Source organism: Dysidea avara, chromosome 10 (assembly GCF_963678975.1).
Source record: "Dysidea avara chromosome 10, odDysAvar1.4, whole genome shotgun sequence".
Taxonomy (NCBI): domain Eukaryota; kingdom Metazoa; phylum Porifera; class Demospongiae; order Dictyoceratida; family Dysideidae; genus Dysidea; species Dysidea avara.
In genome coordinates, this window is record NC_089281.1 from 9,652,318 (window position 1) to 9,679,300 (window position 26,983).

General features: G+C 38.5%; 1 protein-coding gene, 1 long non-coding RNA gene and 1 pseudogene across 8 annotated transcripts in view; 1 reads left to right on the forward strand and 2 right to left on the reverse strand.

Moving 5' to 3' along the window:
- LOC136237124 (sn-1-specific diacylglycerol lipase ABHD11-like) overlaps positions 1-16,480 on the reverse strand; it is a 40,993-nt gene extending 24,513 nt beyond the window's left edge. For both annotated transcript variants that reach the window (XM_066027423.1, XM_066027422.1), the window contains exons 1-4: positions 16,337-16,480; positions 16,151-16,291; positions 15,961-16,099; positions 15,681-15,909 (exon numbers count right to left, since the gene is read on the reverse strand). In XM_066027423.1, coding sequence (XP_065883495.1) covers positions 15,681-15,909; positions 15,961-16,099; positions 16,151-16,152 — 370 coding nt within the window. In that variant the 5' untranslated portion in view covers positions 16,153-16,291; positions 16,337-16,480. The remainder of the gene's footprint in view (positions 1-15,680; positions 15,910-15,960; positions 16,100-16,150; positions 16,292-16,336) is intronic.
- On the forward strand, positions 16,447-20,098 carry LOC136237130 (uncharacterized). 6 transcript variants are annotated; one of them, XR_010692317.1, is made up of 8 exons: positions 16,447-16,948; positions 17,005-17,588; positions 17,646-17,855; positions 18,929-18,982; positions 19,038-19,206; positions 19,258-19,375; positions 19,423-19,545; positions 19,602-20,098. It is a non-coding gene; the product is annotated as an uncharacterized lncRNA (long non-coding RNA). The 6 variants fall into 6 exon arrangements; XR_010692316.1 differs by having other exon boundaries at positions 16,451-17,143; positions 17,291-17,588; positions 19,602-20,097; XR_010692319.1 differs by having other exon boundaries at positions 16,451-16,948; positions 17,291-17,588; positions 19,602-20,097.
- LOC136237125 (uncharacterized) lies at positions 19,934-26,848 on the reverse strand (annotated as a pseudogene).
- Positions 26,849-26,983: the final 135 nt, after the last annotated feature.

The window sequence follows — 26,983 nt, forward strand, 5'->3', positions numbered from 1 at the left end:
CCACTAAACAAGCCATCTTGACAAGTCATCAAATGCAAAGTAATTGGACAAGCTTTTGTGGGAGCATGCACTAAAATGTTTGTGTGGCTAATTGTCTGGGTATTGTAATAGAAGCCACACCACCACAGGTACCCAGGTAGAGATGTGCTTTCACTGCTTTGTAACAGCAGTTCTGTTCTCTCCATGCAAAAAAAAAATCACTAACTATTTGTCACAGCATAGCTAACTGTCATATTATTATAATATACCTGTATTATACAAATACACAAATTTGTATACATAGTGAATGTAGAAATGGTATCAGCTCTTTAAAGGGGTAATGCGTCATGAATTGTTTATTCGTGAAACCATTCAAGTTTATGATGTAATATAATAATCTAAACCAAAAGAGCTAAGCTGTAGAAAAAGAGTACGGCCCCCAAAAAGGCCAGGGTGAAAAAAGATGTGAAATCCAAGGTGGCAGCCAAGAAATGGCTGTGATGGTAGGTTAATGGCAAAAAATTTAATTACAGCAGTTCAGGTGAATTTGCATTGCCTCCTCCACTAGGATTTGGCACCAAATTCACCTGAATTGTCGTAATTAAAATTTTTGCATTAACCTACCATCACAGCCAGTTCTTGGCCGCCACCTTGGATTTCACATCTTTTTCACCCTTGTCTTTTTGTGGGCTGCACTCTTTTTCTACAGGTTGGCTGTTTTGGTTTAGATATCACTTCTTTTTGCATTGCAAGCCACAAAGCCAGCCATACACTGGCTTTGGTGCTTCCTTTTAACTTGTCTTCTTTTTTCACTGCTGGAATTGTGGAACCAGGGCCACCCACAAGGGGGGAAGGGGGGAAACTGGGGCATTTTTCCCCAGGCCTCAGCCTGAAAGGGCCACCAGGAGGCCTCATGTAGGGCCCCTTGAATACCTGTTTCAAAGATCAATATACTCTAATAGAGCATTCATATCTAGATACTCTAATAGAGCATTCACAGTATTCTTCAGAGGAGCAGTGTAGCAAGGTTATAAATAAGGAGATATGTTGGGTGAGGGCTAGCTATTGTTATTGTCAGCATGTAATGACTTTTTTTTTTTTTTGGTCTTCAACTTACAGCTTGGGCGAAGTTGTGATTAAGAATGGATGCCCCTGGGGCCCCACTTTAACTCTTTGCCCTGGGCCCCTTAATTTCTCTGAGCGGCCCTGTGTGGAACAAAGGAAGTATAGCTTTTGTCTGATTAAATATTTGCATATTAACACTGAATGATCGTAGTTAATAAGGTGACTTCTTACATAACTGAACTGTAGCTGAAACTCTGTAGCTGAACTATTTTCAGGGTGATTTGTTCTAGCTGAACTCTCTACAGGACGATTTATTTCCAGCTGAATGCTCTACAGGGTGATTTGTTCGCAGCTGCTGAACTCTCTACATGATAGTTTCTTTGTAGCTAAACTCTCTACAAGGTTAATTCTTTTAGCTGATCTCTCTATAGGGTGACTTGTTTCTAGCTGATCTCTCTACAGGACGATTTGTTTCTAGCTGAACTCTCTACAGGGTGAATTGTTTGCAGCTGAACTCTCTACACGGTGATCTGTTCATAGCTGAACTCTCTACAGGGTGATTTGTTTGCAGCTGAACTCTCTACGTGATGGTTTCTTTGTAGCTGAACTCTCTACAGGGTGATCTGTTTGTAGCTGAACTCTCTAAAGGATGCAGCTAAACTCTCTATATGATGGTTTCTTTGTAGCTGAACTCTCTACAAGGTAACTTCTTCTAGCTGATCTCTCTACAGGGTGACTTTTTTGTAGCTGAACTATCTACAGGGTGGTTTGTTTGTAGCTGAACTCTCTACAAGGTAACTTCTTCTAGCTGATCTCACTACAGGGTGACTTGTTTCTAGCTAATCTCTGCATGATTTGTTTCTAGCTGATCTCTCTACAGGCTGACTTGTTTCTAGCTGAACTCCCTACACGCGATTTGTTTATAGCTGAACTCTCTACATGGTGGTGTCTTTTTACTGAACTCTCTACAAGGTGAATTTTTCTAGCTGATCTGTCTACAGGGTGATTTGTTTGCAGCTGAATTCTCTACAGGGTGGCTTTTTTGTAGCTGAACTCTCTACATACAAAGTGACTTCTTCTAGCTGGCCTCTGTACAGGGTGATATGTTTCAGCTGAACTCTCCCACAGGGTGGTTTCTTTGTAGCTGAACTCTCTAGAAGGTAACTTCTTTTTTTAGCCGATCTCTCTACAGGGTGACTTGTTTCTAGCTGATCTCTCTACAGAGTGATTTGTTTACAGCTGAACTATCTACATGGTGGTAGCTGAACTCTCTACAAGGTAACTTCTTCTAGCTGATCTCTCTACAGGATGACTTGTTTCTAGCTGATCTCGCTACAAGGTGATTTGTTTCTAGATGAACTCTCTACAGGGTGATTTGTTTGTAGCTGAACTATCTGCAGGGTGATTTGTTTGTACCTGAACTCTCTACAAGGTGATGTCTTCTAGCTGATCTCTATACTAGATGAATTGTTTTTAGCTGATCCCTCTACAGGATAACTTATTTCTAGCTGAACTCTCTACAGTGTGATCTGTTAAGTTTGTAGCTGAGCTCTCTCTTGTTTCTAGCTGATCTATCTATGGAGTTATAACTTGTTTGTATAGCTGAACTCTTTACAGGGTGGTTTTTTGATTGGTTGCTGAACTTTCTATGTGGTGACTTGATTGTACTACAGAGTGACTTGTTTGTAGCTGAACTCTCTACAGAGTGACTTACTTGTAGCTGAACATTGTATAAAGTAATTGGTTTGTAGCTGATCTCTATAGGGTAGCTAACTTGTTTATATCTCTACTGGATAGTTTCTTTGTAGCTGAACTCTTTACACAGTAACTTGTTTGTAGCTGAATTCTCTACAGAGTGACTTGTAATGTTGTAGCTGAACTCTCTACAGGGTGATTTGTTTATAGCTGACTCTCTTCAGTGTGACTTATAATGTTCTGAATCTGTACAGCGATGTTTGTAGCTGAACTCTCTACAGGGTGACTTACTTGTAGCTGAATTGTCTATAAGATTAATTGGTTGTAGCTGAACTCCCTACAGAATAACTTGCAATGTAAAATAATTCTACAATGGAGTAAGTTATAAACATAGCTGAATGCTTTATTAGGGTGACTGTTCTATTAGAGTATCTCGATCTTGCATTTGCTACACGTAGTTAGCTTTCAACTCATAACTCAGTGGTTTGTACTCCAATTCTTCTGTACTACTGCAAGGACTTCAGTCCAGCTACACACCAATTTTCAGCTCATTTCTTTAAGCAGTTGGTCTGGTATGCGTGAAAACTAATAGATTTTTTTTTATAAAAATCGATCGCATAATTGTGACACAGGTTGGGTTTTTTATCATATCTCGATGGCCTTTATCTGGATTCCTTTCAAACCACAAAAAGGCAATCCTATGATAGTTACTCCATCTACATAGCAATTTTCAGCTCATTCCTTCAAGGAGTTTACCCTGTGGGCGTGACAGACCTTCAACCTTATTTTACGCAAATAATTGGTCATAACTCTGTGAATGTCCATCGGATTCCTACTAAACTTGGTACTGAGATCCACTATAATGAGCCCTTTAATAAGTGTGCCAAATTTCAACCCGATTGGAGTACGCATTCGGATTTTGTGAAGTGTGCAAAAAGAAGAAAAAACGAAGAAATAACACCAAACTTTGACCGCTTGTATCTCGGAAATGACTTCAGCGATTATCTTCAAAATTGGAATGTAGACTCCCCTACCTAGCCAGCAATTCTGTAGCAAATTTGGCTTTAATCGGATAAGGGATCACAGAGCTACAAAGATGTGAAAATAGCATTTTCTTTCTTCCTATTAATATACTCATGGTGTGGCGCACCAGCTTCTTTGACTGCACCACACTACTGTGTGTCTTGATCATAAACAAAACACGTCATCATTAAGGAGCATGTGTGAGATTTGAGATTAAAGTGGCAGTCTTTGTATATCTGTCCTTGTACAATGAGGTGAGCTAGCTTGAAATGCCCCCCTGAGTTGTACATTGCTGTTACAACCCACCTGGTTATCATACGTGAATACAAGTTGTTGTGTAGCGTTAATTACTCCTCGGCTGCTTGATTATTCCTTTTACAGCCATAGAATAAAATCTGTGGATAGTTTTTAAGATTGTTCTTGCACCCACTGACACACAGGTGTTTATGCAATCTTGAATGGCTTTGCAATAAAATAAATTCATGACACATTGCCTCTTTAAGGTACAGATAATATTGGATATTGCTACATCTATTAGGTGGTATGCCAGCTAGTAGGCTAAGCCATGACCACTCCATTAATAGTATCATGATACAATATCATAGCAAACACTTTGTAATAGTTATCCATGCAACCCCGAGGGCCACAGGCCCGATGGGTAAGGGTGTATACATCAGCAAAATCCCAACACTAGTGATAAATATATCACTCAGGGCACACTTACCTGATAGATCACTCACCCCAGTTGTATTATATACTAGTATTTGATGATCGATTGCGGTTTCAGTTGCACGGGCAAATAGCTCTCAGAATGTTATTCGTATTTCATTATATTTCAACACACACCAGGAACTTTCGATTGTGGGATTAATTCTTGGGGTATAAAGTTTTTAAACCAGGCGCGCCCACAGCCGGCCTTTGGTTGGCTGTGGGTGCTTGCCTGGTTTACTGAAATTGTTTTCGTAAAAGTGTGTGTGTGTGTATGTGTACCTATTTACCTATCTATGTTTGTCTGTATGCACCCACATGAGCAAAATCATTAATTGGTAAAAGCAGCTTTTATGTGTAAGAAGTAAAAGTGAAATAAAGTCTGTATTAACTTATGCACTGCTAAACTTTGTTCTGAGGTGGTTTCTTTTCGGAAGTCTGAAGTACAGGTGTGACGACTCTACTCAGACTTTGTGAATCACCTTCCTTTTAGGTTTTACAGGCATTTAAGGGTGCTCTATACAGTCCATTTATATGGTTCCCCATGAAATTTAATTTGTTCTATAACAAATGGTTTTAGCAAATGTTTTGTGCTATTTTACTGGATGTAAGCTAACACTAGTACACAGTTTAGCTTAAATCCAACTGCTAAATTTGCTTTAGAACATGAGTCACAGTTTTTCTCTTTATACTATAACTATTCCTACAGTTTACGCACAAGAGCCTCGATACTTTTATGACACACTATGTTAAACAGCACAAACCATTGTGCATTTTTATTTTTGTCTTTTAGCTTCTCAATAATCACATATTTATCATTCGGGTTGACACTACCAGAATCCTTTTCTTTACTTCCACGTTATTCATCATCTGGACTTACTATTTCAAAATGGGAAACACTCTTCTTTGGCAAAACTACTAAAGTAGCTTGTGTGAAAATTTCTTGTTTATTGGATTAAAAATGATGGAATAGTTCTAATTTAAGTGAGAGGGTGTAGAATAGCAACATACGTGTGCTTGTTGCTATGGCATAACCAGGTACTAAAATGCGTCGATCAACATGTCACAGACTAATTAAGTGACCATAATATTTCTTTTAGTGCAAAACAGACTATAGCCTTGTGCGAACTGTACAGAGCACCCTTAGAGAAACAACAGTGCAGGCCTCATAGACTACCAGGAATAGCCTATCCCTTTGGTTGGGAAAGGGGCGTATTCCCAATGTACATGAACGAAAATGAAGAGCAGCTTTGAGGCTTTGTCGAGAGAACTTGTGGGAAAAAACACTATAGTCAAACTATAAAACAGTTTAGAAGATACTTCTGTGCGCTATATGTTGTTAAAAGCGGTTTGTTTAACAAGCGCTTCCACAACAATGCATAGCAACGTAATTGAAGAATGAATTACAAAAATTTCATGAATTACAAAATCCAATAAATAAATTATGCATTATTGCACAACAAAAATAGTAATACATAGTTGGTTAATTCCAGATGAGTTAGCTAGCTGCATGGTGCCTGGTTCTTAGAAGTAGCACAACATCAACTTGTTAATACTACATTAAACCATAGATAATGTATGTCATAGGAATGCATACATTATCTATGATTAAACCTTCACTATTGTAAGTGAATACATTAAGTGAAGTACTTAGGAGTATAAGCTACTCACCTAGTTGTCATATTTTTCTTGTTTCATGGTCTGCTCAATGGCTGACACGCTGCCCATGCAGTGGGTAGAAATATGCATCGACGCATCGCCCAAGCAATCGTTTTAGAGATCCTTAGTCCTAGAATGTAGTTTAGTTACTGTCAAATCATGTAATAACTTAGCAACTACACTGAGCCTTGCCAAATGTGTAAACTAAAACCCCAAAAAATGCTACATGTCGCTCAATACAATGACTCAAAGCGTTTCGTATCACTTATACCACGACTGCGGCCCTCGGGGTTCAGGTGTATATACAGTATTAGCAAAATCTCTCACGGCCATGGTATAACTATTATATACGTGTTATTATTATTATTATTATTACTAGGCCTGGGGCACATACAACCAAGTACAATCACCAATGGGACAACCTACCATTAAGGCAGTACATGTGTGTGTGTGTGTGTGTGTGTGTGTATGTGTGTTGGCACATAAATGCAATTATAATCAGATGCTTAAGCTTTATTGGGTATAATCAAGACAAGTCATGTGCACTCTAATATACGTAATTATATGCATATATAGCAGGCCCTCAGAATTCATACTGATCAACAAACACTTAATTAAGTCTAGGATATTAATTTATGTATCTGTACACAATTTGTGTCCTCCTCATGTGATACCAGTTGTTTTAATGAGGATGGATCAGGGTGATGGATTAAGACATGGCTGCAGTTGCCAAGGGCAGACCACAGTGATATCTGGGACAAAAGAAGCCGAGTATTCCACTATGTGTCACACATAACCATTATCTGACTTCATCCGCTGAGTTACAATTTTTAATTATGAGATGGGTCGATATGTCAAAAAATGGTCACTTGGTGTCTTGGATACACTGCAATATGAAATAAAATGTGTAGCAGATCGCTGTGAAAGGTGGCAATGCCTTCAAAGGAATACCCATGGATATGGCACATCAGTGGTGTGCGGACACTGAATGGTAGTTACAGTAGTGATTGGCACTTCACAGCTACAGGAGATAATATTTTATTTATTGTTACTGAGTAGTTAAATACAAAGACAGTACAAACAAACAATACAAACAGTATTACAACATGAAAACATAGTTTACCTCTGCTAATAATCAGTCTGAATGCATGTACTGGCAGCTGGTATGGGGACTTGGGATGACTTACAGCAGCACCTGGCACTTATCTGAACACTTAGAAAACGAATATCTGGGCACAAACAATTAGTATACAAGCTAGTAGTATACCTCGCTAATTGTCTCCCGGCCTTTGGAATCATGGGTGTGGTACTGGGCGTTACATAGAATTACACGTTCGTTCAACTCATCAGCACGAACAGGTGTAATTATTATACGTTTGCGCCTTTAGACAATGGCATGTTAAGAATGCTTTGATATTTGGAAAGTATGCAGGTGTTTTATTCTGGTAAGACACCTGTGTATTACTAGTAATTCACCTAGTCATGCCGGTTTTGCAACATATAATTGCATATTTTATGAATACCATAGTACAGCTTCCCAACCAGTTTTATACACATAGCTAGTTCAGATTGTATTTATTTCATCACAAACACCTAATAATAATAATGATGTAATGACACCTTTGCAAAACAAAGTAACTAACATTGTTTCAGGTATGTACCTACTTTGTATTAAAGTTAAAGTTAATTGTGAAGTTTGTAGCATTACCAAAGTCCATTTGAGGATAACTACTTGCATTCTCTTCCTTGGCCTCCCTTGGCATAGCAGTTTCTTCCTAGAGAACTATTGCATTCTCTTCTTTGGCCTCTCTTGATGTAGTAGTCTCTTCATTGGCATCCTATTCCTTGTTTCTAGCACGAATCGTTGCAACCAGTGATTAATAGCCACGTTACTCATCTTTCTAATGTCCACATCCAGCACTAAATCCACATCCAACACTAAATCGCAGCTACCTTCGTTTTCCGCGGTTCTTTGTAGACGTTCTGTGGTCCACTGTTGCCAAACTTGCTGAACCCAACTGATGTTTTTCAAAGTACTCTTTGGAGCACGGCTTTCTTTAGCTTTTTAAATATCAGCATCACTTTGTGGTGGACCAAAATGGCTAAGCTTTCGACAATCATTCTTGTTGTTTTCCCAAGATATCAGCTCACTTTCAACCCACTGAGAGGCTTCAACCAACAGTGCATCCATCTCGGGATCCAGGTCATCATATCCTCCGTTGCTTATAATAGCTAGTGCCAACAGTCCTGTATAATGCACCAGGTTGACTGGAACTCCCATCAGCTCTTCCCATCCTATTTGAAACTTCACAGGAATTGGATGCGAAGGATCAAACTGTTTGATAAGAGAAGGACTAACGATTACTTCATTCTTAGCAGCAGCAGCACCGAATGCAACATCCTTTCTTCAAGCCATTCTCTAAATAACTAAGACATGCAGTGCTAGGATTCTTCAGTCGATAAACAACCCTCAGGAATGATGTAATAATCACCGAGGCGGATTTACTTGTTCACGGGTGAGTTGAATTCCGGTTAGTGCAAGTTCATAGACTTCGTAGTTTTCTCAAGCATTAATTATTTATTTATTTCATTATTATTTATGAGGTAATTTTAACTGCATTTCGTATTATTCTTAGTACTTGGTTGTATAATTATTACTAGGCCCGGGGCAAATACAACCAAGTACAATCACCAATGGGACAACCTACTAATGGGGCATGTATAAACAGTGCATGGCCAACACAGTGTGTGCAGGTAGAAAAGATGCACAGTAATAACACAATTCTAGAGGAATTGACTGGCACATAAACATAAGGGATGTAATTAGTATGCAATTACAATAAGTGATTATCCGACCATGGAGATGTGAGGATGTGAGATTGCATTTTAAATTGTGAGAATCATGGTATTGAATCTGACGCCTACAAGCAGTAAAGCTTAAACATCCAACGAATACTTATTACATTAATTTTAAGCAATTGTACACAATTTGCTTTACATGATATGTTTAAATGAGAATGAATTAGAGCGCTGGATTAAGACATGGCTGAAGTTGCCAAGAGAAGACCACTGGGATAAAAGCAGAGTATTTGAACTGTCTGTCACCTACAACAGATATCTGAGTTATGTAAATATTTAACATGAGCTGGGTCATTTGTACTATAATCCAACAACTGAATGTGTTACTGTATAATACTCTCAATAGCAGCTTGACGTATCATATTGAAATACGTCAAGCGATTAGCCAATAGAATTAGTATTACACTTGTTTGTCAAGGTCCCATGACAAAAATCTATATAATTTGATTGGCTAAAATAGTGTGGTGTGTTTATATTAGAAGTAAATGTCCGATTCGACAACTATTGTTACCATAGTGATAGATGTCCCCAAGGTATGACACAATACGGTTGCTTAGCAACGGTTGCTAGGTAACCGTTGCTAAGGTAAGTCATTTGAGACCATAGCAACGGTTGCTAAGTGTGATTGGTCTTTTGCAGTGGTTATTTTTGAATTTCTGTTGCCTAGTAACAGTTGCTATGGTTGTCGGATTAATTTGCAATAGGACGGATGGCTATGGTATTTGAGATTAATAGTTCTCGCATTGTAAACAGGAAGGAAATAGTGCTCGGCTTCGCCTCGCACTATTTTACTCCTTCCTGTTTACAATGCTCGCACTATTAATCCCGAATACCACAGCCATCCATCCTATTACATATACAAATAATCACATGATGCTGTGGATATGCTGCAAGACCAAAAAAAAATTTGGAGAACAAATGTGGCTGAAATGCAATACCAGAATTTCATGGATACGACAGTGTGCACAAGTATGTGGAGCATTGCTGATGGCGTCAGACTGTAGCTACATATAGTAATAGCAGTTAATAGCAAGCACAACCATGCACACAGCAATTATCAGCCTAAGGGCACATTTTGTGTATGTTGTGTTTGTTGTCACCATCAGCATTCAGTACGTGGGATGTAATTTGGCAGTGAATATTTATGTAGTTTTCTCAGGACCCATATCAGTGATCAGTCTGGGCACTCCTGGCACTAAAAGACTTCAGGTGGAGAGCTATACATCATCATACAAACTTACCAGCTGGAAACTTAACCTTCTTCGCACAATGGCTTGCCAGGTGAGACTTTCTCCCATCCCATACATGAGTGAAGGTGCCGTAGTTATGCGAGACTAAAGAAACAAGACTATCAAAGTATTTTAACCAAGACAAACTAACCTCCAGCGATTAGTAGCAACATGTGTTTATTAAGCAGGCGTAGCAACCACTTGTCTTCCAATCGAAATAGTCACTGTCACCCACTTTCAAACACAAATGAACAGTAGTTCACTTGTCTAGTGGGCGTCACGTGCTAACTGTTGATCGGTGCTAAATAGAATCATCATTCATTTCTATCACCTCCAGGAAAACACCCGTCCATTATACGATTGTCTCTTCCTACAACATGGATTCTATTCCCAGTGAGTGCGAAGCCTTAGTTAGACCTTGTAGTTTTCTCAAACATTATTCATTTTTATGACATAATTTTAACCGCATTTCGTATTATCTTTAGTACTTGGTTACATAATTATTACTACGTCCAGGGCACATACAACCAAGTACAATCACCAATGGGACAACCTACTAATAGGGCATGTACAAACAGTGCATGGCCAGCATAGTGTGTGCAAGTATACACAGTTGTACGATCACTGTGAAAGGTGGCAGTGCCTTCAAAGGAATACTCATGGATATGGCACATTAGTGGTGTGAGGACACTGAATGGTAGCTACAGTAGTGATTGGCACTTCACAGCTGCAGGAGATATTATTTTATTCATTGTTATACCAGGCAGGTAAATACAAACACAGTACAAACAAACAATAAAAACAGTATTACAACATGAAAACATATGTTAATAATCTGCCTGAATGCATGTGCTGGCAGCTGGCATGGCGACTTGGGATGGCTTACAGGGCACCTAGCACTTTACTGAACACTTAGAAATTGAAGATCTGAGCACAAACAATTAGTAGACAAGTTAGTAGTAGACCTGCAGATGATCCTCCCGGCTTTTGGAATCATGGGTGTGGTACTGGGAATTATATAGAATTACACATTCATTCAAGTGGGTGTGGTACTGGGAATTATATAGAATTACACATTCATTCAAGTGGGTGTGGTACTGGGAATTATATAGATTACACATTCATTCAAGTCATCAGCACGAACAGGCATAATTATTATACGTTAGTGCCTTTGTTCACCGGCGAGTCGAACCCCAGTTAGTGCATGTTCATTTTCCCCAAACATTATTTATTTATTAATTATTATTTATGACGTAATTTTAACCGCATGTCGTATTATTCTTAGTACTTGGTTGTATAACTAGGCCCGGGGCACATACAACCAAATACAACCACCAATGGGGCAATCTACAAATGGGACAAGTGTAACAGTGCACGACCAGCACAGAATGTGTGGATGGAAAAGATGCACATACAGTAAACTTAAGCAATACGTACATGCAATTACAATCGTGAGGGTCTGCTACTATTACGTTGTATTGAATACCAGACCAGGGAAGACCACATAATGCATTGTCACCGCCCCTCCTCCATAATTCTCACAAGTTGAGGTGCAAGTGCATGCTCTCTAATCTACAGTATTGAATTTCATGCTTGCAAGCAATGAAACTTATACGTCCATTAAACAGTCCTAAAATAATGTTTAGTGAGGATGAATGAGGGTACTGGATTAAGACATGCATGGCTGCTGAAGTTTCCAAAGCAGACTTCAATGATAAAAGAAGAAGGGTATTTCACTAGAAACTGTTATCAGAGTTTTTTTTAATATGAGCTGGGCCATACATGCAGACTGTAACTATGTATAGACACAATAATATAGTTTACAGTACGTAAATAAACAGCAGCAAGCACAACCAAACAGCAATTGTCAGCCTAAGGGAACATTTTGTGCATGTAGTGTTTGTTATCTCAATCACATTGTATGGGATGTAATTACGGCAATGTTTATTTTTTTGTCTCAAAGTAAAATAATGCATGGTGATGACAAAACAATGTAAATTAAAATGAAACAAACAAACAAACAAAACCACAATTGTTCTAATAAACAAGAATACGGCTTTCCACTAAACTCAGCTCAGTGGAGAAAGCAGGGAGCTCTGTTGACTATAGCTTTCTGTTCCCTGGTTAAATTGTTCCAGATCTTTATACTTGATGGAAAGAATGAATTAAGTTGTGAGTTTACACTTGTGTTTGGCTGTAGCAGCCTCATTGAGTGACCTCGTAAACAGTAGTTAGATGGAGTCGGTATGATGCACTGTATCACAGAATCCTAGCCATAATACAAGGCTTTTGCCTGATATGTATGCCCTCAGCCCTTGGGACTGTGACCCTCTGGCTGTCAGGCACATATGCATGAGACAGAGCCCTTACATCCATGTTAGGGGCGGTTTTAGGGGGGTTTCTGGGGTTTCCAGAAACCCCCTCTGAAATAGTGCGCGTCCCTACGATTCATCTGGGTGATAAAAATTACAAAGAGTTATACACACTGTATTATATTATGGCTTTTTCTATTGGCAAAACTTCATACTTTTACCTTTGAAATCACCTTCACAGCATTCAAAAGCACGTAGCGGCCTTCTTTTTTTCTTTTTTTTTTGGTGTTCAACTTACAACTAGGCTGAAGTTGCAATTCCAGAGAACCAGAAACCCCCTCTGAAAATTTCTAGATCCGCCCCTGGCTATAAACATAACAGTCACTTAGCTAGCTGTAGTGGAAACCCCTTCTCAAAATTCCTGCGTATGCCCCTGGTTACAACTATCACATGTAAAATCATGCTACCTTTTATAGTCTCACGTGACCAGGCTTCTTTTTTCTGCAAAAAAAACTATTGAATAGAAAGTACAATAGCCATGGCATTTGCATCTACTCAATAAATTCTAAGTGTGATATATTACTATCTTTGCAAATGTCCAAATCACTACAAGAACAAACTGAGCCTACAATCCAGTAACAATGTCTAAATTAAAGTATGTTTAATTCTCCAACTAAAACATTTTGCAAAGCGATATTTTCAGTTACAGTGAACAACTAGTTTCTCTTGCTGGCTTTTTGGGACAATACATATAAGTGTATTTGAGGGTGTATCCATTCTTGGACTGGACTACTGGACTAGCTGGATTACTGGACTGGACTACTGGACTCACATAAAATTTGCTCAAACACATTTAATGACCACAAACTCCTTTATCAACTACTACAAATGGCCACACATAGAGCTAGGGTTCTCTATGTACATGTCTTGTCTTGCATATTTGAAAAAAAGAGGCACTATAGTCTATTTTTTAAATTTATTCATTAAGGCTTTTACAGCACAAGTGCTGATGTAGGACACCTGGTCCTACGGCCTGTTTAAAGATGTTGTATTAAGTATATGTTTGAAAAAAGGTGCTATAGCTGCTAGTTTTAGTGGTCCATTTAATGGTATACTTTGGTTTGAACTCTTGTTACACTCACTGTATTTTTTTTTGCAAATATGTATAACCGTACCTTGACAGTGTGCGCATTGGGAAGCATTTTTTTAAAAATGTAACACTGCGTACTTGTTGCTATTTACAAATACCAAAAATCTGGCAAACCTAGAGTGAATGCACAGGTTACAAGCAATTTCTATGTGCATCATTAAAAGTATATATGGTGTGTTATTTTACAAAAGAATGCTAGAGAAGACAGACATGCATTAGCAGTGTTAACATTGCACAGTGTTTGAAACATTGCTAGCAGTAGGCAAATTATTTTCAATAAACATCTTGCATGTAATTATAGACCTGTCAGTCTTACATCTACAGTAGTTAAGGTTACGGAATCCACTATTAAAACTAATACACTAGAACATCTAAACTCCAATAATTTGTTGACATTCCACCAATTTGGTTTTTTAAAGGGCCATTCGAGCACTACCCAGTTACTTCATGTTATGGATATTTTAACAAAATCACTTGACCAAGGAGTACCTGTTGATGTTATTTACATAGATCTGCAAAAAGCTTTTGAAAGTGTGCCACATAAACGTTTATTGTATAAGATTGAACATTATGGAATTACAGGCAACTTTCTTAGATGGATTGATGGATTTCCATCCAATAGGAAACAGCACATTGTTTTGAATGGGGAAAAATCATGTTGGCAAGATGTGAAGAGTGGTGTTCCACAAGGATCAATTCTAGTACCTTTTCTCTTCTCTTCCTTATTTATGTTAAAAATATGCCGGAATCCATTTCAAGTCATGTGTTTTTATTTGCAAACGATACCAAGCTTATACGAACCATTTCTACATTGGCAAACCATGTACAACTTCAAACTGATTTAGATAATCTAGCCAAATGGTGTGATACGTGGCAACTGAATTTCAACGTCACTAAATGGAAAGTGATTCACTTTGGTCAAGCCACACATAGCTTTGGAGGCTACTATCTTAATGGTGTCTCATTGGACTCAGTTAATTGTCATAAGGACTTGGACATTACATTTGATGCGAATTTAAAGTTCCACCAACACGCTTCTGAAGTAGCTATGAAAGCAAACAAGGTATTTGTATGAAAAGAAGCTTTATCAATTTGAATGAATTTGTACTGTCACAATTGTACAAATCAATGGTTCGACCAATATTAGAATACAGAAATGTAATTTGGGGACCCCATTATGTATTAGATCAATGTAAACTTGAGGGTGTGCAACGGCATGCTACAAAACTAGTACCATCTTTAAGAGACAAGTCTTACATAGATCGACTGACATCAATGAATTTACCATCTCTTTTGTACAGGCACAGAAGTGGTAAATTAATATTTCTCTTCAAGATGTTGAATGGTTACTTCAACGTGGATCACTCCAACTTTTTCACTCTTTCCCACAATACACAAACTAGAGGTCATGCATATAAATTACTTAAGCCCCCTGCCCACCATTCATGTAGGGTTAACTTTTTTGGCACTAGAGTAATTAATGACTGAAACAATCTTACAAGTGATATTGTAGGAAATTCTTCAGTAAATAATTTTCAATCAGCTATAGACAATTACTTTTAATGACTTTAGATTTATGTTAATGTAATACTTATATTCATAGTTAATTTTTGTTTATCGCATCTAATTTATGTATGTACATGTATGTAATTGAATGGGTGTACAGGCTCTTCTACGCCTCAACCCAAATCACATTATAATCATAATGAACTGCACTAAGGTTTTAGTGCAGTTTTAGTGATCAATGTAGCTACAAGATTTATGTCTTAAGGTAAATGGTGTCACGCGTGCAGTTTCTAAGACATTTTTTAAAGTCTGGAGATAAAAGGCAAGGAAACAAAAAAATAAATAAAAAATTGTGTCCAGTAGCTAGTTCAGTAATCCAGTCCAGTGAATTAATACACCTGTGTATTTGATTTACCCAATTGTCAACGAACCATTCAGAAATTTCAAGACAATATTAATAACATACATGCAGCAAATATACCTATATACGATTACTTGGTGCAGAAGCAGGTGAAACATCCACCACCACCAGTGACTCTATTAGTTTGTTAAACTGCAGAGCAGTAAACATTGCTGTCCTCCCTCCCATGCTATGGCCAATCAGAATACATTGAGGAATATCACACTCATTCAAGAAGGAAACTAAATCAGAGCACATCAGTTCTAGGGACATGTCATCGGTATGTGGACTATCACCATGATTTCTGGCATCCAATGTATACACCTATTAAAAAATTTGTGAAGCGCCTATTTAATAGTATAAGGCTATTATTACCTGTCTACCTGTCTCATTAGACAGTCTAACAGCTATGGAACGCCAATTCATCTTATTACCAAGGATTCCATGCAGTATTATTACTGGCAGTAGTTGATGGTTGGGGTTACCAAACACCATGCGAGCTAATCGTACAGTCCTTGTATACAACCAAACTTGGGATGTGAGTTTTATACAAACTAGATCTTACATCACAGTCCAGTACAAGTCCAGGTCATTTTTCGTGCTTTGAGGCTTTGACAATCAGTTGCTATCTTGTTTGCTCCCTCCCCCACAAACAATGGACCGAGCCGCAATGAACGCGAGACGGTTTCTTACCGGGTTAATATACCTGCAATATTCCATGATGTACCTAGCCTGACCACTACAAATATACCTTTTCTTTTGTGAAAAGCGCTGGCTGGTGCGTTTTGTACCACTTCCGTCCCGTTCCGTAGTTTCAGGGATTATCCGAAATTACGTCACAGACATGTAAATGGACGTGTGGGACCATGTACGGTGGCCGGTTCCGGGCGTTTCTCACTTCTTTTCTCAGTTATTTCCGAGAAATTTCTCAGTTATTTCTCATTTATTTCTCACTTACCAATAGTTTCTCGGATAATTTCTCGATTTTTTCTCATTTCTCAAATGTTTCTCGCTTCTCAGTTACGATTTCTCAGTTGTTTCTCAGATATTTCTCAATTATTTCTCACTAGCTACGTGGGTTAGTCTCGTGCGCACCTACACAGCGCGCAGTTTTGCAGGTGACAACACGTGGTGGATTCCGTCGGATAAGATAGATTCACAAGAATGTCTCATGAAGTTGGCTTTTTATACGAATGCATCAAGGCTGGGAAGATATCCAAAGAACAGGCCCAAGAAATGCTTTCCAGTAGTGGTACTTGCTCAAATGATCAGGCACACTCTTCACGACCTACTTCCTCGTTAGTTCAGCGTCATTTCAAGTCAGCAACGGTTTGTGGTGGAATTTCTCCACAGAGTGGAACTGGTATGTACAAACGTATCTTTGGTAGTTGATGACACAATGCGGATATCCTTTACTAGGACACTAAGTCACCACAAAGCTGAGTTAATTGCTAGGTATAAAGCTGCACAGATTAGCAGCCGAGACAAGAGCTTAAACCGAGGCAAGAGCTTAAAGTCTAAGGAACTGAAAGCTACTAGAACAGCTTTGCTAACTAAGGTATCATGCACCGTAATAAAAGTTGAAAATTTTTATTCCCATGGGCTATTTGCTGCACATGTATACTATTAGGTATCACGTTTTTGTACCTTATAGACTCTTATTGTGATACCATGTGTACTAATATACGTAAGTACTCAATTTCAGATTTCAATGGGAGGCATGAAGTATGACGATATTAAGCAGTGTGGGAAAAGATGTAAAGAGTTGGGTCCATTGACCAGTGTATCTTTACCACCAGCAGCCACTTATGAAGAAGTGATAGAGAAGGCTAAGGAGGAGTTTTTTTACAATAGCAGCACAGGAAGGAAGATATGAGTACTTTTTAGCTGATCCACAAGGAAACAGATTGTCAAAAAACATCAATGGAAATCGGTGGAATTTAGCCGAGTATATTCATTTACATGGATATTATCCATCAAAAACAAAAATTTATTGTGTACAGGTATAGTAAGTTACATGTTGATATTACCATGTACATAATAATGTATAATTATTGCAGTGTGACAAGGAAAAGCCTGAAATAGAAGAGAGTGTGATTAAAGCAAATCAGACACCAGCATTACCAGCTGCAGTGATACAGATTCCAGGTGACAGAAATCAGATAGAGACTTGGCATCCAACGAGCCCACAGCCCAGTCAGGTGCTTAACCATCAACCCATGCCAGTGAAGTGTCCAACCCGCGACCCAATCAGATACCCAACCAGCCAGGTATAATACTTTGAAGCAATTTAGATAGTTCAGCATAGCCATCCCTCCTGGAGGAGACTGAGCGTGGTGTTCGACTAGACATTGGGTGGCCTGCAGTTCAAATCCTGGGGTAGGAGGGCTTTCTTTGAATCCTGGGATTTTTTTCCTTTCTTTGGCCCTCTTCTGTTTCACCTTAATGTTAGCTAGGTCATGTATTCTTCTTTAAGTCTCAAGTTCCAGTTTGTTAGGTTAGGTAATCCTAATGCTGCAGCACATGTTGCTGTCAGACCTTCAGTGCTGGTCACTGTAAAGCTTTAATAATAATTATGCAACCAAGTACTAAGAATGATAAGAAATGCGGTTAAAGTTACGTCATAAATGAATAATAATGAGTAAATAATAATTAATGTTCTTGAAAACTATGAGGCCTAGAGACATGTACTAACCGGGGATAGATTCGCCTATGAACAAAGGCACAAACATAATGTTTACACCAGTTCATGCTGATAACTTGAATGGACATGTAATTCTATATAATGCCCAGTACAAAGCAGTTAATTAAGTGCCACACCTGGTTTACTTTGCTATTCACAATGATAACAGTGGAGGAATTAACGACCACAGAGAAAGGCCACTGGATTACTGATTGTTTGTGGCTAGTGCCTCTTTATTTCCTAAGCTGTTTTCAGGTGGAACAGTGAGTTCCAAGGCTCGATGCCAGGTGTGCCAGTAGACGCAAGATTAAGAGTATGATTTCATGTTAAAATGATTGTTTGTTGTGTATTTGTTTGTCTCATTTTGTTTGTATTATTTTGTTACCTGGCTTGTTAGCTGAATTATTCCATCTTCATGTAGCTGTTAGTTCCCAAAATTCATCTTGTATTGTATCCATGGCATCACGTGATCATTGTAGGACCTGTATTTTTTTTTTCTTTTATCATTTGGTTGGGTTGTTATTTCTTGACCAAATGACAAAAAGAAAAATACAGGCTGACTATTAGGCCAAGGTGTTACTTTACACAGGGTGTTTGGTCTGTACAGTCTGTGTACTGTACTCCTGGCACAGTGCTAACTTTAAAATGTGCTGTTTATAGGAAGACATGAAAATGTTGAAAATCATAAGGAGGGAAAACATGGCAATAATATTGGTATAGTATTTTTATACTTTGATTTGCTAGTACTTAACTGTGTGATCCAATTCAGGTGCATGTTTGATACCCGCTTCATCAATACAATTGGGAAACCAACTGGGTGAAGGAGGATTTGGTACTGTGTACGTTTCAGATTTTAATGGTACACTAGTAGCCGTAACACAACTAAAGATGGATAAATCTGCTGATGTAGACCACATGAATGAAATAAAAGCGTTGAGGTTTGCATATTATTATGCTTTTCACTTTATGCTGTCTATATGTATATGTAGTGTTCTTTGCCATCCCAATATTGTGCTGTTTATGGGATGCACACACCAGGACAACTGCATACCAATCATCACAAATTTTGTGGAAGGAAACGATTTGTTTCATCTATTATTTAAGTAGGTATGTTTAAGTATATTATGCAGCATATGTTTTATGGTTTGTTTTAGAAGAAATGGTTTGATATTCTTGATAAAACATCCATCGCAGAGCAAACTGCACAGGTTCTAGCATACATGCACAGCCAGAACCCTCCAATGATACACAGGGATGTGAAACCGCCTAATATACTAGTGAGCATTTTGAAATAATCCTGACCAGCTGATTTTACATCACATAAACATTACAGATTGAGAGGGGTACACTACATGTCTACATGACAGATATGGGGTTGGCAAGGATAAAAATGGGACGTGCCACTATGACACAAGTGGGGATGATAGGTACTGCATACTACGCAGCACCAGAGACATTTCAAGGAGCCGCTGGAACAGCTTCTGATGTCTGGGCTTTCGGAATGGTGCTGCTAGAGCTGTACGGCGAGCGTCATGCTTGGGGGAATGTTAAGAGCCAGCACCATTTACTGGGCAAGATAATGACTAAACAGCTCCCATATATTGGGCATCTTGATGAGTCGAGGCAAAACATTTGTAAAGCTTGTTTAAATTATGACCCCAAAGCTCGTTAATCTGTACCAGAGGTTCTACAATTACTGCAAACCACAGAGTGATGTGAGAGCAACATTTACATTTGTATGATTGATCTTAACAGTTGTTATAAATGATCTTGTAGATGATGTAATATTAATCTTCTAATGCGGTTTTTAATAGTCTATACATTGCCAGTCCGTCCTCGGCATTAGTTGGCTTTTGGATATTTGCATCAGCCATCACATAATTGGCTAAATTATCAAATTCTGTGATCACCAGTCCGGGCTTTAAAATGCTGTAGTCCTCAGCCATCGCTACACACTGGATGTTTGTAAGACAGTGCACCTTTAAAGCATTGATGACATAAAGCAACAAGTGCAAAAATAAATATATTAAATATGTGGCAGAAAATACAAAACATCAGGGACACCCCCTGGATTTTGTGCACTCTGTCTTATGTGATGAGTATTCCACTCTTCAGCAATTCTTGTTAACTCATCCTGAATAAATTCCGTGAATGCATAACGTAAACAATCCCTACACAGAAATGTAGTAAAGCAACATGATGGTTTCGTCATGCACATACATACACATTGACATTGTTTTTATGGCAATATCTGGAAACAATCAATGATGTATATTATATAGTTATACAACGGCCACGAGTGCTCTGCCTGATATAAACGCACGAGCCTGAGGGCCGTCAGGCCCGAAGGCAAGTGCGTTTATACAGGCAGAGCACGAGTGCACGTTGTATAACTGTTATGTACCACTCACCTAATAGGTGGGGAGAGTCTCACAAGACAGCTGTAACACTTATAAAGGCCAGGTTTCTAACATCGATTGTGGGTAACCAAGCCGGACGTTGCGGTGACATTCACCCTGCAGTACTACAGCCACCTGAGATATTGAAAGCTAGTACGCTATGGGTTATATCACTAACCTGAATTCGCTGTTCGACTCTCATCATGTAGTGCTCAGCATGCCAGCCGTGATCACTCAATCGCTATATAGACTAAGCGCCAGACTAATCGCCATAGCGATTCTCTCAAGCGAAAAAAAGCAGCTAAATAGACGGTTTAAGTAAACAAAACCTAACTACTAAACGATACTAGTCTAATTCTTACTGTTCACACCGGCTAAACTCGAATCTGGTGGCATGACAAAACCGGTTACCACAATCGAACGTAAAGGTTAGTATTATTTAGAATATATTTGTTTTATTGAGTCATTGTCGAAGTGGACTACAGTTTAATTTGGGCTAAGATGGCACCAGACTAGTAAGGTGTATAAGTACGTTTATATATATATATATATATATATATATATATATATATATATGTAGACTAGAGTGGTGGCTACCCGCGTTGGCTTTTTCGATCACCATTGGCTGCTTGTAAACATTATGTGTATTGGTGACGTTATGGCACAATCGACCTTTACATGTCAGGTTATAAAAGAATTCGAGTGATCTGTGAAGTGTCTTTCCACCTATTAGGTGAGGTGTCGTAGTGGTCTTCGCCACCGGCACTTGTGCTATGCTGCACAAAACCACAGCCAGTGCAATATCTGTATATTGCACTGCGGTCGGTGCATTATAACTTATAATGCACTCGTTGTGGTCTACAAAACCGCAACCAGTGCATTATAAGTTATAATGCACTCGCTGTGGTCTGCAGCAGTGCAATATACAAATTATGGCACTGGCGGTGCCTTTGAACTTCCCACGCAGAGTGGTACATTATAGCATATAAGTACAAATTTTAGAGTTACACATACGTAATTTTTGTGGAATGACAAATTTCAGTATTTATGCAATTTTGTTTTTGAGGATCACTTGTTTTTCACTGAGATTATCTATTAGAAAGTATAGAGCTAACCCTAAATTTTCAAGGATGAAAAATTTGCAGAAAGCCAAGCAACCATTAAAATTATGTCCCTTGAAAATTTGTACATATATGGTATTATAATATTTTGCATAGTTCAGTATACATGTGCAACATGTACAAATGATTAATAAGGGGCATTATTCTAGACTAATACAAACTACTCGTGAAACATATCTCTCCATTATATATTCTAATGTATGTATACGTGAATGCAGTGTATTGGGATGCCTAGACATTCTAATAGTTTTGACCACTTTCACTATTAAAATTTAATGAAAGATATCCCATTTGCAAAAAAAAATATGTACCTTGAAAAATACTGAATATACAGTATATAGCTGTCAAGTGCTGGTTTAAAACGATGCAGAAATTGTCTGAACCTCTAAAGTTCACACATGTACCACTGTTGGTATAGTATACCATAAACCTCTAACAATCTATATTACAAACACAACACACCAAATAAATTAACTTACATATGAACTGCATTAGAATCATCAATTTCTCCATTTGACCGTAACTCCTTTAATACAGTAAGGGTAATGCACTTTCAATGCAAACACTGCATATCCACCTTAAAAAAATCCATCCACCAACTAGCTCCATTCTTCCTCAACTGTCCCCACCATGCTTCAATACGCTGGTAAGAATGACTATTATTAATTTTTGAACATCAATTTATTCATTGCAAACCTGATTGGATGTAGATTTGCCATACATAAAGCTTTTTTCACCTTTAAAACTGTCTTCGCCATCTCTACGCAAAAATGGTTGCAGAAAGGCGACATTACAGTTTTCTGTTCCTCGGTCAGACCGTACAATGCTTGGACAACCTAAAATGGTAAATGTACACATTAGCAGATGAATTTTACAGTAATTGTACCTTGTATTGTCTTATTAACACACTCCAGGTAATATCCTGCTATTACGTATGGGTCGTTGTTAGATGGTGCCACGTGTAGCCACATTATGTGACGGGAATACCTGCATGTGACAATCACCAATAACCACTAGTATGCCAATTTCGGAAATATCTATTATAACAAGGATACACACCAGCAGCACAATCACTAAATATTTTAGTGTGACTATAATTATGTACAAGTGCTTCCGGTGATATATAACTTAATTGATGATGTTTAGCTATAGTCTTGCTAGCACAAGCAGTTTGTCACACACAGGCATAGGATTCTTGCATGAAACAGTACAGCCAATTGGTAATATCAAAGTTATAGCTATGAGTAAGATAGCATAGTTTTCAACCTGACACCAAAGCAAAACCAGGTGTTAATAACTATAGGAATGCAACTGGCTTCTGCTATCCCAGTAAAATTGATGATACAATGTGTTTGGCTTCATTTAATGTTTACTGTGTTTGTAGTTGTAAGCACTATAGCTATGTATGAATATGTCAACATCCACATTGAATATTTCTGTCTTTCTTTCGTTCTTGGGGTTACAGTAACTATCTTACAGTCCCTGGTATTTACAAGTGACAAAACCACAAGGTCACATCTCAGATTCACACCATACATGTACTGTAACGTTCACGTAATACACTAACCCATCTATACATCCATGTATACAGAAGCCGAAAGGTTTCAGCTTGTCGTACCCATCCATGTGCCACACAAAATCAGGGCCCTGCATGAAGTTAGTTATATACACAATGACACCATAATCAAGGTACAGAGATACTAATTATGAACGGTACATACAGGTATTATTATTATTAGGCCCGGGACACATACAAAATAGTACAGGACAACCTACCAATTAACTGCATTTCTTATTATTCTTAGTACTCATTTATATAATCTAATCAAAAACAGCCAAGCTGTAAAAAAAGGTGCGGCCCCTAAAAAGGCCAAGATGAAAAAAGATGTGAAATCCAAGGTGGCAGCCAAGAAATGGCTGTGATGGTAGGTTAATGGTAAAAAATTAAATAACGACAATTCAGGTGAATTTTGTGCCAAGACCAAGTGGCACCAAATTCACCTGAATTGTTGTTATTAAAATTTTTACCATTAACCTACCATCACAGCCATTTCTTGGCCGCCACCTTGGATTTCACATCTTTTTTCACCTTGACCTTTTTAGGGGCCACACCTTTTTTTACAGCTTGGCTGTTTTTGATTAGATATCACTTCTTTTTGTATTTGTATACCTTTATCTAAAGTAGAACTATGCTTGGCTGAAGGCATCAGTTAGTAGAAAATGTTTGTTAAATAGAAAATTAAATTTCATTAAAATTTCTTTGAGGGGTTTGGGTTCATTTTGAAGACATTTATGGACTAGGTTATAGCTAACAAATTCTGCCAAGCTGTCATGAAGGAAAACGGAGGCTTGTTATTGGGTATTTTTTGCCAGAAAGCCTAAACTTTCATGTTCCCTAATATACAGTAGTATCGTACTGTATATGTGAATATTAACAGGACTTTTATAATGGAAGAGAATTGCAAAGAGGCTATACAGAAAGCCTAGTAACAAGTATGATTAGCTGGTATGGGTGTAATGCACATTAATGATGAAAATGCACACTATGCATACCTTGCTATGATATTATCTTCTTTTCAGTCTCCTTTCTTGGGCACCAACAGGATCATGTATAGCAGATAACATCATAACAGTATCTCTGTAAGAAATAGTAATTGTGACACTAAAGCCTCAACAGCAATACACATTCTATATAGAACCGTACCTTCCCACCTTTAACTTATGTTTCTGTGTCAAATGTTGATGGAGCAACCTATAGCCAATATCTCGTCCGGACTCGCCTCTTTCCTTCTGTGTAAAAATGCATAACCGATGCACACATACATTTCAAATAAAACAAATAAACACGTACACTAGTCTTATTAGCACTTGATTGTAAATTTAACCCCCCACCCCTCCCCTCCTCCTCCTGAGCCAAATGGTGGTGGCTGTGTTGTTTATTCCAGGTCCCTAAGCAATAATATTATGGTCTTAGAGAGTTTTTATAGCTGCCCTCTGGATGTAGCTGCCCTCTAATGGTTGTTTCTTGGGAGGTGATTGGCTCTCTACTGGTATTTTATGTCGGTTGAGCTTTGTGAATTAGACGGAAAATAACCTCATTCTGGAATATGTAATGCAAGTGCACATGCGAGGGAGGTAAGTATATAAAGTCAAATGTGTGGACACATGTTTAATTCTACGCTATCATTTTGTAAGTGTAGGCTACCTTCCCTCCCACCCTCCCATTTGTGATTTTCCTGACAAGTTTGTAGACCTAGAGTGGAGTTAAAGGCGGTGCTGCTGTTATGGACTTGGACTGAAGCATACATTTTTGTGAGGGTGGATGTAGCCGATGCACATGGATTTTTCTGGGCAGGCAACAAAAAGGTTGCCTGTCTGGTTTTTCCCCTGGTCTCACTTGGGAACAGTGATTCCAAAATTAATTGTATTGTACAGGCCCCCACCCTCCTAGGTAGCATAACTGCTGTATTTACTTATGCCACTGTGGTTTGTAATTGTGCTCTAGTGTGCTATTCATAGTACACCTGTATGAACTGGTAGCCACACTTGGCAGCTACATGTCTCCAAGTTATTGTGGGTTTATTGCATGTATGAGGAAGGAGTTAGTTTTGTGAAAATGGCATGGCAAACAAGGATAGTTTAGGCAACTTCTGCCTCTTATTTTAACTTTTGCGCTTGTCAAACTTGTAATTAACAAACATCAGTACATGCACCATGAATAGCCATTCCATAGTCTACTGACTCACCAGCAAGTAAAACATGTTACGGTACATAAAATCTACTGTGCACAGTACAAATGGCGGATGGATTAGGTGGGTTTCCAGTCTCGGTTTCCAATCCAATAGTGGAGTGTCTCATCTAAACTGTTCAGGGCCGGAGCCCACGGTCCGGCCGGTCCGGCATTGGCCGGACCACTTTTGAATATGAAAAAAGATGGAGATACTCTATAGAGCAGTCATCATAATATACTCTAATAGAACAGTCATCGCAACACTCTAATAGAGCATTTGGTATAAAATATAGCCACTGTTCTACTTAGTCTAAGCCATTACACCTATGTTAATTGTCCTCAAATCACCTAAAAGTTCCGGTGCGTCATCTGCATTGCACTGCATTGGGCTAATTGATCATGCATGTGAGCATGACATGCATGCATTAGCAATTACAAACCCAATGACTTCTGTATCTCAAAGAACTATAAGCTTTCACTGAAACTTTGAAAGTAAAATTAGCTATGAAATTGAATTAATTGGCACTGTAGCACAAAATTACCAGGATATAGTGCTATCCTTAATGTTATCAAAAAGGAGAAAGAGGCTTTGCAGCTTCCAGATGCCATTTCAAAGCATCTATTTTCAAAAATTTTCCTGGGGAGCATGCCCCCAGATCCCCCTAACTTGGCATGCTGTGTGTGCTTAGCACATGCAGTTGAGTATCACATATGATCTAAAAATCACATCAGATCAATAAGAAGTATAGTATATGCATGACCTCCATTGCAGTCCATGGATGGCCGGACCACTCAAAATCTCTGGACTCCGGCCCTGTCTAAACTGGTAACTTAACAGTTACTTCCATTCCAAATGAAGCCCCTCAGTGACGTTACTTTAATAGCCAGTAGGGAATATATAATCTATGATACAATATATAACGGTAAACCTCAATTGCCTCCTCTACTTCTTGCAAAGGAGAGTCAACATCCTTCCCCCGTCGCTTTAGTCCAAGACGACTTAGTCTTCTTCTAAGTTGATCATCAGTTAGGAATACGTCTCCATAAAATCTCTGATGTCTCTATAAATATAGCCTCTATCAAAATACTGTTTTAGGAGTTCATCTTCATCATTTAGCTGATGCAGAGCAGGAGAACCTGCAACAGCCATCAGGGTGGCGGTTTGGAAGTTCACGAGGCGCTCGGCAGTGACTGAGTGTGGATCCTTCCTGGCCGACAACTGGTAAAATTGACTAGGGTCAAGACTAACCCGCGTTTATCAAAGTATGCATAACTGAAAAATATCTGAGAAACAACTGAGAAATCGTAACTGAGAAGCGAGAAAAATTTGAGAAATGAGAAAAAATCGAGAAATTATCCAAGAAATAAGTGAGAAAATATTGGTAAGTGAGAAATAAATGAGAAATAACTGAGAAATTTCTCGGAAATAACTGAGAAAAGAAGTGAGAAACGCCCGGAACCGGCC